This window comes from Toxorhynchites rutilus, chromosome 1 (assembly GCF_029784135.1).
Source record: "Toxorhynchites rutilus septentrionalis strain SRP chromosome 1, ASM2978413v1, whole genome shotgun sequence".
Taxonomy (NCBI): domain Eukaryota; kingdom Metazoa; phylum Arthropoda; class Insecta; order Diptera; family Culicidae; genus Toxorhynchites; species Toxorhynchites rutilus.
In genome coordinates, this window is record NC_073744.1 from 187,331,526 (window position 1) to 187,347,495 (window position 15,970).

A 15,970-nucleotide genomic window follows, 5' to 3' on the forward strand; every position below is an offset into this window, starting at 1 on the left:
CGTTTGTTCGAGTGAACCATTTTAGATCAAATCGTATTTTTTTCAAGAATGTCAAAACAATCAACGAACTTCAACCAAAATTCCCTGAATATCATTGTTTCTTTGGAGTCCAACGATGATAGTTGGATCAAATCTCAATCCCTAGCTAATTTTCTCGGATGCCAGTAGAACAAGAGCCAGAATACAGTTTCATCACCTCTCATTTTCAAGGCTATAAATCTGGTGATCTACAAAGCGTCAAAAACTCAACCTGTTTCTTGTTACTTGCTACAGAGGCAAGCATCGAGCGCAATTTTCAGCTAATTACGCTAAGTTTCAAAGCAAAATAAGTATCGAGAGATATGGCGTAACTCTCGATACTTATTATTATAATAGTTTATTTCATATAAGAATCAGTTGTTTATCTCTTGGTGACGTAACATTTCTTTCTAATTCATGTATCCTTGTATTTCAGGGTAAAATTAAACACAGGTGCTGCAAGTAACGACGTCTGATCCAGTGCAAGTTTCATGAAACCAAGTATCACAGCGAAGGCACTTCTTCCATCCATTTCCATTTTCGGTTGAGCTGAGCAAATCTCCACAAAAGAAGCACAAAATATCACTTATAACATCAGCTGTTGGTTTCTTACGACTTCTCTTTTTAATATTCTTGATAGTCTGTGTAGCACTTGCTGTTTTCAACTGCTTCCGATATTTAATCGACGTTAGCTCCTCTGCACAGGCCTTCCGTTTTGGAGCTCGTTTACCAGGATTCTGCGATTTGTTCAATCTTACCTTCAGTCCTGCATAAGCTGAATCTTTCGCATCGCTAATCTTCGTGTGACTGGGACCTGTTGGTCGTTTCTACAAAGACAACATATTGTGGAGGCGATCCGGCGTAGTGGTAACATCCATGCCTCTCACGCTAAAGGTCACGAGTTCAATTCTCACTCCCGACATTCTTCCAAAAAAATGGAAGTAAAAGTGACGAACCAGCCAAATGAGTTGAAAGTCACTATAATACAGATAAAAAAAAAAAAGACAACATATTTAAGTAAAATTCAGCAGATAAATATTAAAAAATATATATTTTTAAGAGATGCTATACCTGGTTTGGTTGGCTGTGTTGGTTGGCCACCTACGATCATCTTAATGACTTCTCGCGTAACTTTTGCAAAGGTCCTATGTAACATTGACATCAACTCAAGAAAAACGAAGTTAAAGACCGGAACATTGTTCCGCGAATTGTTTCAAAAGGAATCGATCTTTATCACTACGTTTACCGCTATCAGCCAATAATAACTCTAGAAAACCAATCGAAACTGTTGTGATGTGATTTTAGTTTAAAATTGAAGCCTCCGAGCGAAAAATGTTACATTGGACGTTTGGACTGACGGCTTTGTACATTGGACAAATTACGTTGCACGATGAAAATTTGAAAATAATTACTGAACAACGATCCAAACACTTGCACTTCGTGCTAAAAGCAGATCTTTATTGTTATCATTCGTAGAATTGCACTAAAAATGGTATATACACCCGAAAATAATAAAAATTCAAAATGTCCGAAGTGCGACTTCGTGTTCTTTTGATTGCTTTGTTACTTCGGACGTATCGAGCGTCATAGGGAAGTGACGTCCGAAGTAGCAGTTGAGTGCTTAAAATTAGAATCTGTACATTGGACATATTTTGTATCGGTGATAAAAAGGTGAAAAGGATAGATACTTGAACGGTTGTTTTCGCAATGCGTTCAATGATTGAGAACTAATGATGTGCATCCATTAACTCGATTTGTTTACTTTTGTTACTCAGGACCTTTTCAAAAGTTACGCGAGACTTCTCCATTTTCACCAACTTGAAAATAAAGATTGGGATCCAGTTCCATCCAGTATCGCATCCAACAACCTCTGGGATAATGGATATTTCTTCTTCAGCGGGATTCATTGAATGGATAAGAGAGTAGTCGATGTTAACTAATTCAGACTGCAGAGGTTCACTGTAATTAACAGTAGCTGCATTAACCTGAAGTGGTTGATCATAGTTGACGATAACCACTGTGACCTGCAATGGCTCATCGTAGGTGGTAGTGACTGTTTCAGCTTGCAGTGATTCGAATCAGTCTCGTCCTGTGATCTAATTCCATCTTCCACCCTATTACCCTTAGAAAAATCCTCGGTCGAAAACTAGTAAATACATTTGGTAATGCAAAATTAGTAGAATGTACAAATTTTTTGTACATATTGTCAACAAACCCGCATCCCTACCAGAGTTTAGTATATTTTACTCGATAACATTAGTAAGCTTGGATATTGTCATATCTGAAAATTGGTGAGAAAAGCGCGTATTAACCATTTTCATTGTTCCCATAAGGCAATACGGAGGTATAATAAGGATATAATTCTGATACGTGCATTTTCGGCGAGAAAATGTAGCCGATATTGGGCTTCCGAATTATGGTTCTGCTTGACATATGTGTTTATTAGTACGGTCGAAAATGACTATAGATTGGTAGTATTTACCAAAAAATTCGTTATATTTACTAATTATTTCTCTCAGTGTAGCAGCGATCATCATCATCATCTGAACATATGTTATCATCATATGGACAAATTCCGGTGGCACGAAATCCGCTTACAGCATTTTTTATTGTGGCGGCTCCAACAAAAGCTTCCTTCACTAAACCTGACACATTCTATACGCTCACTACTTTTCATGGGTTTTGTTTTCTATTGCCCGAAATAGTATTTCTTCAAATACTATTTTCCTACTTAATTTTATCCTACTTAAGCATTATTGAAACCCACTATGCAAGCAATGAAAACAAACCAACAGCTAGAAGCAATGAGTACCTATGAGGTGGAGTGTGGATGAACAAAATATGGTGTCGTCATTATTTGCATACAATATAGAATGTATACGCATTGTATATGCATTTGCAATGGAATGTTGCTCAATTGTAAACTATTTTCACAAATCACATACACCGGCACTATGAGCTTCAAAAATATCGTCATGCTATCGCAAAAATAATAAAAATTTGTTCGTTTCTATGAAGATGAGAGAGTGAAAAAGACGCACAAAAATATTACTTATATTCTTTTTCATGATTCTACAAACATCCACTGCACACTGCCTCGAAAACATAAAAATAAAATTGAAAACGTTCAGAAATTGTTTACAAAGTGGATTTTATTAAGGAATATTAGGTTTACATAGCAATGAAATGAAAAATCAAGCTTATTGTTGATTCCTAAAAAATGATCGGACCTTAGATTTAACTCCACTCATCAAATTCTGCACAGTTGTCTTTGTGCACTTTCTGGACGGTGCAGACCAATGTTTCATAAACTTGACCTTGGCCTTGACAATTGCCCAGTAACGTTCAATTGACCGCAGCTAGGGACAGTTAGGTGGGTTGAGGTTTTTCCGACGAACATGATGTTGTTTTCCGAAAACCATTGTAGAGCGGATTTGGCATAATGTGCCGATACCAAATCCGGCCAGAATAGAGGAGGAACCTCGTGCTTCCTAAAAAGTGGAAGCAATTCTGCTTCAAGCATTTTTTCCGCTTAAATTTGAACATTTATAGTCTCTTTTGTGGAAAAAAAAAGTTGACGATCGCATGCCACACGTGCAAATGGCTTGCCAAACGAGCAATTTTTGCCCAATTTTTCCATCGCAACGGTCGTATCCGCTAATGGAACACTCTCTCCAATCGATTTGGTATAGAATTGAGGTCCCGGCAGCGTTCTGGAATCTTCTTTGACGAATGTTTCATCATCCATGAGAATGCACTGGTTGGGATTGTGCAAAACTCGCTCAAATAGCTTTCGAGCTCGTGTTTTAGCCCGATCTTGCTGCTCCGGCGTTTATTTGGCCATTTTTTTGCTTTTTATATATCTTTAGACCATGTCTCTGTTTTATCCGCTGAATCATCCCAATTCTGGTTCTGAACTTCTTGGACAAATCACGAATAGATGCAGACCTGTTCTTCTGAATCTAATTTACAACTTTTCGGTCCAGTTCGGGACTACTTGGTCCGGGTTCTCGTCCACTTCTGGTTAGATCCTCGAAGGAACACTCATTACCGAACTTTGCGACGATTCGTCTAGCACTTTCTGGACAAACTATGATATTTTTTTGCTATTTTGAATTAGTTTCCAAATCAATCCGCGACATTGTGACAGACCACCAGAGATGCCAGATTTACAGATATGTTTGTAAATTTACAGACATATCGGTAAAATACTTTTTATTTTTGTTGCAGACTTTTTGCATATAACAATATTTCACAGGTTTATGAAAAATGAGAGGCTCTATTCATCACATCAAAGATATTTGACTCACCGTATGACATTTTTCCATAGTTTTAATACATAAATACACATGACGTTAGACCTATTTTTTGAGTCATTCATCAACACTTTGCCGTCCGGCGTAACCACAGAGGTTATATGCGCAAACAAGCGCCTAACTGCCGCTGTCACCACAGTGGTTACGTGCGCAAAATAGATCTCACCGCATTGATGTCGTGAGCATAGTATCGCTCAGTGGCCGACGACAGTACTTCAGTATCGTTTACATTCTGTTGGTGTTTTGTTTGGTAACAATAACTTGTACACCTCAACGTTTTTTATTATTTCATAAGTACTTTTGCCCTGACATCATTGCAGACGAAAGAGACGATACGATTCTCCACGATGAATGACATTTGTATTCATTTACAATACATATTATACATTTACTATACTACACTTCTAAATTTCATGACAGTATGGGAACAGAGTCGAGAACCTATGAGAACTATCGATGAGATTGGTAAGACTTAACAGATTGTAATTTCCCGATAATGCCAAGAACCGATCATATCTCAAAAACTAAAAGAATAGCATCTCTGAAATCTAGATATGTTATTTAAAAAATTCTCAGCTTTCAAGAAAAATATAAAAAAGTATAGCGCCCTCCATAAAATTACTATCAGTAATATCATCAAATATTCATCAAATATTTTCTCCGTTTTTGACCCAATTTCACCCCCATTTGACATGCAGAGGTTGACGATTTTCAAGAACTGTTAATGCATACGAATGCTAATTTAGAGATTCATGTAACTTCAAAATGTATTTTTGTTAGAAAATATTAAAAAGCTATATTACAGCCGTCGTGGGGGAATCGCAACGAATGGAGGCGCCTGATAGCCCGTTTTTGACTAGATTGCCATGGATACGATAACACTGTCTCACTTTACTGAGAATTGGCAATCAAATTAATTACGTATCCCACCCGATTTGTTCCGCTTACACAAATTGGAACAATCGGGGTATCGATGGGCAAATGTGGGCCCACTTCAGCCTTACGCAATAAAATGCCGCTCAATGCTGAACGAGGAATATCGAACAATGGAAGCAACCAACATTATTGCCCATATCCACTCAACCCACCAGTTGATGCTCCGAAAAACCCATAGATACCGAATGGGTTTACTGTCTAGACTACCCGGCAAACCGGAGCGCAATTACAAGCTTTGGAAGCGGTAAAAATTGCATTCTCGTTCCACTTCGCCAGGCAATCGTACTAATCGTGTGTGTATGTGTGTGCTCTTTTCATTCTTATTCCATTTACGATCAGTTCCCATGGAGACCACCACGTTCCTCGGAGCGGCTCTCGGTTTCATCGCCCTGCTGCTGGTCCTGTTCCTGTACATCAACCGAAAGTGGTGCTTCGCCACGCCCGGATCCTTCCCATGTTGCGACGAGGGCACGCTGCCAGCCAAAACGGTGCACACTATCCGTAAGTATACTTCCCCACTCTTGGGTGAGTTTTATGTTTCGCCATAACCACAAAACGACTCCATTCGGAACACACTAATTGATTCCGATTTTACCACTCCTAGTTGCGTTTTTTTTCCTTGCGTTTTATCATCTCCGATATTACAGACCTATTATTTGCAACTGGTGTCTTCCACCTTGTGTCCCGGGTCTCATTAGTTTGCTGTCACCATCTAATGGGGAGCTGTGTGTCATTGGAAGTTACGACAGCTACGATTGATATCTTTATTGATGAAAATGCCCGGATGGAGATGGGGGGCAACATATTGCGCATCAAACTACTAACTGGCGTTAGAAATACATATTTTCTTTTGTAATCGAAAAATACTGTCGTTCCCAATTCGCCTCATTTCCCAGACCGATAGGAGATGTGGTATTGTTGCGCTCTGATAGTCCGAGGACTGATAAAACCGGGGATGAAACTTCTTACAGTGCACTCTCCCCGGGATGTGATGATCTCCCGTTGCGTCCCACATCGCCCCATCGTAGAGGGTTGGTCTCATTTCTCGTGCCGTAAAACGACCGGAAACAGGAAACCATTCCATTGTAGAAAGTAGAATATCGCGCGCGCTATATTTTAGTGTCTCCACTGTCTGCAAAACTGCAAACGCTTCCTCTTTCCGATATAGCTCTGTCGAAAGCGTGCAGAGAACATGGTGTACATGTGCTAAATAGTTTCACTTTTCCCATCTCGAAAACCTCCCTCGGATCCGGAGCGCAACATTTTATTACTGTGAACTGGGCTAGGGGAGAAAAGAAATCCTATACGACGGAATCAGGCGAATCTCTAGCCAACACAGTAATCCGAACGTTTTGCAACTGATGATGAGTTTTTTTTTGCTTTTTGAGGGGTGTGTAACATTGCATTGATATTTTGAAATTAAATTCTTCAATGCATAAAGGGTGTCCCACATCAATTTGCATCACGGAAAAAGCTGTAAAAATACCCATTGGGTGTTGTCCCTTGAAATTTCGGTTAGAAGTAGTTTAAAGTGTGTTGTTTACACTGTATTTTTAACGCTGTCAGTTTTTCGAAAATTGGAAGCAAATGGCATAACCCGAGAAACAACGTCGCACATTAATTTTGCGCAAGCACCTGGAAAATCCTCAACTCTCTCATCGGGACATCGGAAAACAACTCTGAATGATAGAATGGATTGAATTCTATTGAATAACCATGGTGGAAGATCAAGAACCGCCTGAAGCTTAAAAATCAAGGGAACAAAGTGGAACTCGAAACGGCAATTAAGGAGATCTAGGAGAGCATTTCATCTACAGTGACCAGAAATCTCGCAGACGGCGCTTGCAGGCAGCTAAAGGGGGCCATACCAAATACTAGAGGATTGATTTTTGTTATCTATTAATATTTATGAATTGATTACAATTGAAACACTTGAACTATACACTCAATTTTGCTGCGTCTGAATTGAAGCATTTTTGTTTGTTCCTTAAACACGAAGTAAAAATGTGGCCATTTTATTTTTTTACTTATTTTATTTTATCACTACATGAGAGTAAAAAGGATCGACTATACGATGAATATAAGTTGTATTATATTATTTATTTTTAAACCCCGAAAAACTCTAAAATACCAAATCAACCAGGTGTGTACACTCAATTTTACGATTGACTGTATGTGACAGAATGTGTTCATACGGCTGGAATGTCATCAATTGCGACGGCATGGCCTGCTGTGAATTGTCAGTAATAATAACAGTCACTTTTCCCTCATCCAGCGGTAACCACCTCTCGTTTCGTTCACCTGCGAAATTATAAATCTGCGCACGAGAGGAAGCACGGGTAATAGAAATAATAAAGGAGGAATCTAGCGAACAAAACCGGAAACTGCAGGCAATAACGTGAGCGTAATAAATTTACCGCACGGACCCCGGGTTGCGGGTTGAATTGAAATAAATGCAGTAATTATTTGCGCTCTTCGGTGTGCTGTCTTTTGACAATAAACACGCCATTTTCGTCTTGTAGGAGGTTTATGTATTTTTCCAGATAAATAAACTTGGAAATTGAAATATAAAAATGTACGCTTTTGGTGGATACACGATTTCTCGGATATCCAGGAATTTTAGATTCTCTTTTAGACGTTCAGAAGATATGTGCTCCAATATAACTCGATCGGACGAAGCTCTGGTGCGATGGGACCCAGCAAACATTAAATCGTATAACTTTTACACAGGCTAGGTCGCATATAAATTCGTATCAAATTACAATCGTATAAAATATCAATCAAAGGACGCATCATGTGTATTTGAAGTCGTATAAAATACAAAAATGTGTGTTCTTATATACGTACATTCTATTTTTTTATATAACATTTTCAGGTCAAATCGAAAATCAGTGTGACAAGCGTCTCACGTCTCACATATTAGTCTCCCTCGCGATTTCTTTTGCTCTTCATTTGTACGATTTTACGACTTGCTCTCAGGGCATTCCACTTGCCGACTTTTCGCAACCATGACATTTGAAGGGGTATTTTTAACTCTCTTCAGCAAAGGCTGTTCCCGGTCTCAGCCCTTTGGTAGCTCCTCTATACTAGTGCCCCACGTCTTCGCTGAGAAGTTTCGATTTGACAAATACTATCGAACACTGCTCTACAGGACGCGTCTCTAGTACTGTAATCAGATGTTCGTACGATTTTGACATGGACTACAGCTAGAAAAAGACCACCACCAAGTCATCAAACTTTATCTTCACCGATTAAAGTTGCCTAACGATCAACTGAAATGACAGAATGTGTTCCTTCATCGGACTAATACGGGTAATACGGACAGTGGGGGTAATATAGACAGGTGGTTGATTTGTATAGTTACATTTTGAATTTCAGATTTCTGTTAACGAGCACTCCTTCTACATGTTATTCTATAATATTGAAGCCACCCTATGGCAATAAATACTGATCACCCTTTAACGTCCCTTTCCTTGTGTGTGTTTTTGTCTTGTTTTTGTTTTTCAATTTAATAAATGGTGCCCAACTCCAGGAAGCTCAAAACAGAGTTTCTTCGAGATGGGGGTAAGCGGAGGGAAAAAAATATCTGGCAGTTATCTGGCACTGAACCCCCACAGTAGGACGCTCAATAGAAACGGTCATGGCTATAAAATAAGGTATGGCGACGGCGCCTACGAAGAAGTGACCCATACCTTCTACATGGACGATTTCAAGGTCTATGCTGATTCACATCAGCGTCTAGGTGTAGATATCCGGGTTGTCGAAGAAATAAGCAGGGTCATTTGCATGGAGTTCGGCCTTGACAAGTGCCGCTGTGTCCACCTGCTGAAAGGACAACTCGCCGAATCCGGAGGCTACGAGGTCTATGACGGCGAGTTTATAAAGACATGGTTCATGGCGAATCCTATAAATATCTTGAATTCCGACAGCTCACCGGGATTCGCCACTCCGACATCAAGACGTAGCTGCGAGACAAGTTTTGTGGGTCGAGTGAACTGTGTCCTGAGGACTTTTCTCGACGCGGGGAACAAGGTACGCGCGATCAACACATTCGCCGGAATGCACCATCCTTAATCGGCACTGGAGAGAGTTTCACTACCACGTAAAGAAGGGGGACTTGGAATAGTCGACATATCTGCACTGTGTGTTGCCCAGGTACGACAACTGCGCGAGTACTTCGCAGAACGCGCCAACCAAAACGCGCTATAGGCTGTCCCGTTTTGGCCAACGCAGCCTACACCGAGCGCCAGAACAACGTGGCCCGTATTGTTCATCGACAACTGGCGCTGTAATGTGCTCTACTGGAAGACAACGTACCAAACTACCGGTACCTGCCTGCACCTGTCCTGGAAAATGACCGTTTCAAGCTGTACTGGGATCGCACTGTTCTGACCGACCTCTCGATCCACCACAACCGCCCAGATATAATGGTTTACGACAAGAGCGACCGCAAAGTCACCATCATCGATGTCGCTATTCCACTGAACCAGAATCTGGAGGAGACCCACGGTCGCAAAATCTGCAAGTACCGACCATTGGCCGTGGAGCTCAAGGAACTGTGGGGGCTAAGGGAGGTCCCAAGAATTGTTCCAGTCGTTCTCTCTGGAACTGGAATTATCCCGAAGACACTTCTGGAAGCGCTAAAGGTGTTGAACATCGAGAAGGAATTGGCCGGCATCCAAAAGTCGGTCATCCTTAGCTCGTGCGCGATTGTTCGACAATTCCTCGGTCAGGACTAAAACAGCACGAGCATGCAGATACGTGGATTCCGCAGAGCCTAGTCCCCTTTGGCATTCAGAAGCCCGGGGGCAGGTGAAAATTCTGGCTAGGTTCGCCTAGTTAAGAAGGTTTAATATTAAAATTCATTTCGCTGATGGTCATATTTCGGTTTGTGAGTGAACAGAGAAGCGATATTAGGTATGTACGGAAAAGTAAATTCATTTTGAGTGGAAGATTTAAATCATTGAAATAATTGTACTGGTGGGGTAAAACGGACAGTTGCCAGTGGGAGTGAGATGGAGTCTGAAAAGTCTGTTTAATCTATTTCTAATGAATGCCCTGCGTTGATAAATGGAAATCAAATCGCCAAATATGGACTGTTTAGAAGCTGACTGGCACCAAAAGCAAAATAGTTGAGGGTCTGTCCGTTTATACTGCTGAAAGGCACTTCCAGGTGAATTAATTCGATTTTTTCATCATTTAACGGACATTCGTGATGAGCTCAGACCTTGGTTGAATAAAATTATTCCTCTCGCGATCGATAAACCTCTACGCTTCATATATTACAAACATGTCCATATTACCCGCATAAAAAAAAAGTTGTACTTTTCGGTATGTTTCAATTTCACTAAAAAAACATCGAAAAACACTTTTATGTAAAATATTCGGCCAATTAGGTGGAAAGACAGTATATTGAATTGCAAGAAACTGCATCAAAATTTTGGGAAACATGAGTTTCCAATGATATAATTGAAGTTCTTCTTAACATGTCCGTTTTACCCCCACTTCCCCTACTTGATCATAGTCAACTGTTTGAGCAAGGCGCGTAGAAGTATATCCTAAGGTGGGCCAACTTGCTGAAACCACTCTTCAGCCATCTTGGAAGTCTACTGTGTTTTGTTTGTAAACAAAACACAATACGCTAGTGCCGAAGTTCGCTCCTGATCAGTCTGTCTCTTTCACGCTTCAAGGAAATAATTCCCCTTCTGCTTTCTTCCGTACTGTTTTCATATACCGCTCCCCTAACCAACTTAGTGACGAAACGGCCTCACCTAGTACCATAGACCCGTCTTGCTGTTTGAGTAAGAAAAAATATTTTTAAACACCGACACAGGCTTCCTGGCTGTCGACAAACATTCCTCGAACACTTTTATTGGTACGTGACAATTTATTTGGCCACTTTTGAAAATTTGGCTAACTCGACGTGCGAGTTGTTCGGATTTTCACGACTCGCGAGGGAAATTTTGATGCGTTGCTCCGCTTGCTTGATAACTGAAGAGCAAATGTTGAAATCAAAATAGAAACTGTACGCAGGGTTTCCCGATTTTTCAAACGTATGAATCGGACAAATGCGCCAAGTTTAGCCAAATTTTAATCGTAACACCCTCTATTATTTCGATTGTCAGCTTTTTCGGTTGTTGTATACTCCTTAGTTTTAGATTTCTTGACATCCCTCTGACTAGAATGACTGTTAGCAATCGAATATGAATCTGAAATGTTCAAATTTCCTATCTCATTCACTCACAGGAAGCCGCTTCGCGTACGACGGCAACTCAAGCTCCGACTCAGAGGAGGAAATCCTGCGGAGGCTGAAGCTACAGCAATCCTGCAGCTTGCACAGTGGCCAACTGTCACGGTATGGGGCGGGCGTGTTAAGCCCTCTGGACGCGGATCCAGCGTCCGGTTTCGGTGGTTTGCAGCATGTTACCATCGGAGCACCCGGTGGAGTAGGAGATCCAGAGAAGGGTGGTGCGTCTCTGGTGCGGAAGGAGAGCAGCAAAAAGCACAGCCATAACCACCAGCATCACCACCACCACAACCATCATCGGCATGGATCGTCGAGGGATCCGCTGGCACAAGCGGAAAGGGGAAGAATTGGAATGCCCCATTCGAGTAGCGAGTGCAGCTCGAACAGTTCCGTGGAGAGCAATACGGGATTGGTGGGGGGAGAGAAGAAAGATCGAAGGCTGATACTACAGTCGGCCGCTGGACGGGTGCCCATTAGTTTAGAGAGTCCTTCCAAAGAGAATGCTGGAGATGGAAAGAAGGATTTGGGGAACAGCAACGGGGAAACGGTTTCGTCGAACACGAAGTATACGCGGGTACCGGTGCAGCACCAGGATAGTTTGGAGGATATGCCGGATATCAATAGCAATCAGGATGTAAGTACTTTCATTTACAAATTTCAATGGTTCAAACCTCAAATTTGTTTCGCTTCTCGCTGCAGTGTATCGTTGTCCTCTCGCAAGAGCCACTTTTCGACACCAGTGATTTGAAGTCCCTCAAGTCCGACACGGGGACGATCGGACCCGGTCCGGAGAGTCCAACCTCAACCAGCAACCCCAACGGTGTGCTGGAAATATCCCTTCTGTATGATGCTCCGATGCGCAAGATGACAGTGCACGTGCTACAAGCCCGAGGTATTCCATCCCGTAGCAGTGGCAGCAACAGTCAGCCGCCGGTTTCCGGTTCCAATCCGACCGAGGTTGCTGCGAATGCGAAAAGTTCCCAGACGACAACTCACACCCAGGTGCGGCTGCTGATGTTACCGAGCAAGAAGCAGAAGCACAAGACCAAGATCCGCTCCGGGGAGAATCCACAATTCATGGAAAGTTTCCTGCTACACCGAGTCAACCCGGAGGAGGTCAATTCGATGGGTTTGCGGATTCGGGTGTACGGGTGCGAGCGCATGCGACGAGAGCGGTTGATCGGGGAGGCGATTGTTAGCTTCGCCAATATCGATTTGGAGCTGGAAACGAATCTTTGGTTGCCGCTGGAACCGAGAGCGAATTCAACGGTGAGTTGGAAGAGGTTTTGACGTGGGACTATGTCTCTCAATAGGGGGGTCTCATCAGAAATCCAGTAACCTTTTTACGGAATAAAGTTAACGTTATTGATTTTTCTTTTGCTACGATCGAATTCTGATGATTTGCATAACAATTGAATCGGAATGTTGTTAAGATTTATTAAATATGCTATAGATTACTATTTTCTAATCCGTAAACGGTTAAAATTAACGGAAATTGGAAGCATCCTCGTTTTCCATACATACGTTCTCCACAATTGGGAGCTTACCTACCCGTGGTGTCAATAAGGGTCTACTTATGCATCTGTGAGTTACAATATTTGAGGCAAATGAACTGAAAGTTCCTCAAAGTACCTCTCAAAAACAAGGGAGAACAAGAAGTTACGATATTCATGTACCACGGCGAATCGAATGCAGTGTTCATTCTATGAACGCAGTAGAGAGAGGAAATACTGCAACTTAAGCTCCTTCCGTTGATAATTTATTTCGTACAAGCTGACACGGCAAACTTCGTCTCGCCCAAAATTGGTTTTCGTTAACAATACCTTCAAAAATTCACGATTTCTTGCTTAGTGCAAGTTCATGAGTCCAATCGCAGAACTGTTCATTGATTGATCTTCTTATCGACCCCGTTGAATTTACCTTTTATTAAAAAATTCCTAGTACTTCTACCAAAACTCATCATTATAAAATTAGATTATTCAAGATTTTTCAACCACTTGCAAATAACAAGTTTCACCGTTACATGGAATAAATGTTTGTACAGAAAATATGATAGAATGAAACAGACGCCTCTCCTCCCCTTAGAGAGGGGAGAGGAGTGTCCATTCACCATAGAAACGTTTCGTGCCTCCTAAAATTTTCACATGCCAAATTTGGCTCCATTTGCTTGATAAGTTTTTGAGTTATGCAGAAATTTATTTTTCATTCGTATGACAGCCCATCCTAAGAGAAGGGGGAGGAGTATCTAACCTCCATAGAAACATTTATTGCACCCTAAAAACTCCATATGCCTAATTAGGTTTCATTTGATTGATTAATTCTCGAGTAATGCAGGAATTTGTGTTTCTTTTGTATGGCAGCCCCCCCTTAGAGAGGTGGGAGGAGTGTCTAACCATCATAGAAACATTTATTGCACCCCAAAATCTCTGCATGGCAATTTTGGTTTCGTTTGCTTGATTAATTCTCGAAAAATGCAGAAATTTGTGTTTCATTTGTATGGCAGAAAATAACTATCAGAATTAACATGTACTGTTCATTGCTCGCTGTTTATAGCGACACTAAAAATTGAACTTGCGCAATGTCCAAGAAGTTTTTCATTATCTCTTAGCAAAATTACATTTCCAACGCTCTCAAGAACACTCAGAACGGCAATAGAATATCCGGAAACAGTGCTTGAATTCACGAAAATTCATTCAGTAATCGAAAAAACTCACCAATCAGTCATTCCCGATTCATCAGTCATCCTGCTAGCGACCAGATGGCAGCGGCAGATAAGCTTTCAAAATGGCCTTTCTCAAGGCCGATTGTTTAGTTTAGTTTTCCCATTTGTATTGTATGAGAAAGCCTCGTGGTGAGAAAGTTTGCGTGGTTTTGTAGAAGCAAATGAAGATTGTAGATTCGTGATTTATTCCTGCTCTCGCGAGAACAATACACGAGATTCGTGCTTTTATCGCCAGTGAACGTAGCGCAATAAGTATGCATCGCGAATATTCTTCTCATGCGAGACACAGTGCGGTCCGAGGCGATGACATATTCGTACGTGCGGTTCAATCGTACACAACCAACATCCGCATAACGGTATGAAAACCGACGCGGCACATTCTATTTAATGTTTCTCTTCTGCTTTGCTTCTGTCTGTCAGTGCAAGGTCTGTACTATGCTTACTTTGTGCATATTCTGAGGCGGACAGTTTTGCACGGTAGCAAATTAGAAATTGGCCACGAGAGAACAATTTTTATAGCGCTTTCACGGTCATCCGACGACATGCAGCAGTGACTTCGTTGGATTTTCAAGCATATTTATAGATTTTTATTATTTGAATTATTTGCTTTCGAAGCAGCTTTTGAGCTATGGAAAAAAGTTCTTGGAGCAATGAGTAGCAAACATCACTCTTACACCTTTCATCTTTCGAAAGTGTCGTGCCACTTCGTTCATCCGTCAAAAAAAAGTCACAGGAGGGTTGTGTCCGAGACACGACCACATAGTTGACGTAGGATTCCGTTAGGCTCTCTGTTGATTTTGGATATGTTTGAAGAAGTACATCTTTAAACTCTTTGATAATGATTTGGTGGCCCTAAAATGGGCCGTTGGATATTGTTTGTTCACTCCACCAGTGTTTACTGAGTGATGATGACAGAACGATTTAAACAGACGTTGGATGGTGCGTATCAGATAAAAGATACCGAAGTGGAACGACGGAATCTGGAATATCAATACGAACACAATTAGCAATTTTTCTCATCAATAAAAACATGTTACTTTAATATAGAGAAAACATATTTGAAATGGAAAAAGTAATTTTCTTTTATAACTTTTACTTTCTGAGTATTTATTCAACCCAATGCGAATTTTAATTGGACTAACAACACCTAATTACTATATGTGGAGCAATCACTTTTTCTAATATTTCTTAACTTTTCCAATTTTTCTCGCTGTATAAACTTTTCTTGGTTGAAAATGAACCTAACAAAACAGACAGCTTAAACCAAATGACCCGTTCTCGAGCGAGAACACACCTTGGTTTTTATTTATGAAAATTGAAATAAATCGTTTCATATATCAAGTCATTTTTAACACAACTGCTACCATATACAATTTTACACGTACATTTATGCTAAATTTTTCACAATACACGATCGGTCATTGATATGAAATTTCACGAAGCAACCAACATTAAAGTTCCAAATTTAAATTTTATTTGCTAGAATCAATCGTATCACTCACCTTACTTGCAATATAAAAATGCTTCCGACTTGCATATATTTACAATGCCAATTTACCCTGGGTACCTTGGTTTTGATGTCTCTGTTGGGAAATACATCTCGGTAGGAACAAAAGTTCCTCCTACTTTCATGTATTTGCCATGTCGATTTCCCCCAGGCAGCTTGGTTTTGATGCCTCTGTTAGGGACTACATTTCGGTAGGAAAGAAAACTCCCTCTACTTTCATGTAT

General features: G+C 40.9%; 1 protein-coding gene across 2 annotated transcripts in view; it reads left to right on the forward strand.

Moving 5' to 3' along the window:
* The window catches only part of LOC129763546 (synaptotagmin-14), a 42,817-nt gene that overhangs the window by 4,449 nt on the left and 22,398 nt on the right, over window positions 1-15,970 (forward strand). For both annotated transcript variants that reach the window (XM_055762740.1, XM_055762747.1), the window contains 3 exons: window positions 5,610-5,771; window positions 11,517-12,151; window positions 12,217-12,786. In XM_055762740.1, coding sequence (XP_055618715.1) covers window positions 5,610-5,771; window positions 11,517-12,151; window positions 12,217-12,786 — 1,367 coding nt within the window. The remainder of the gene's footprint in view (window positions 1-5,609; window positions 5,772-11,516; window positions 12,152-12,216; window positions 12,787-15,970) is intronic.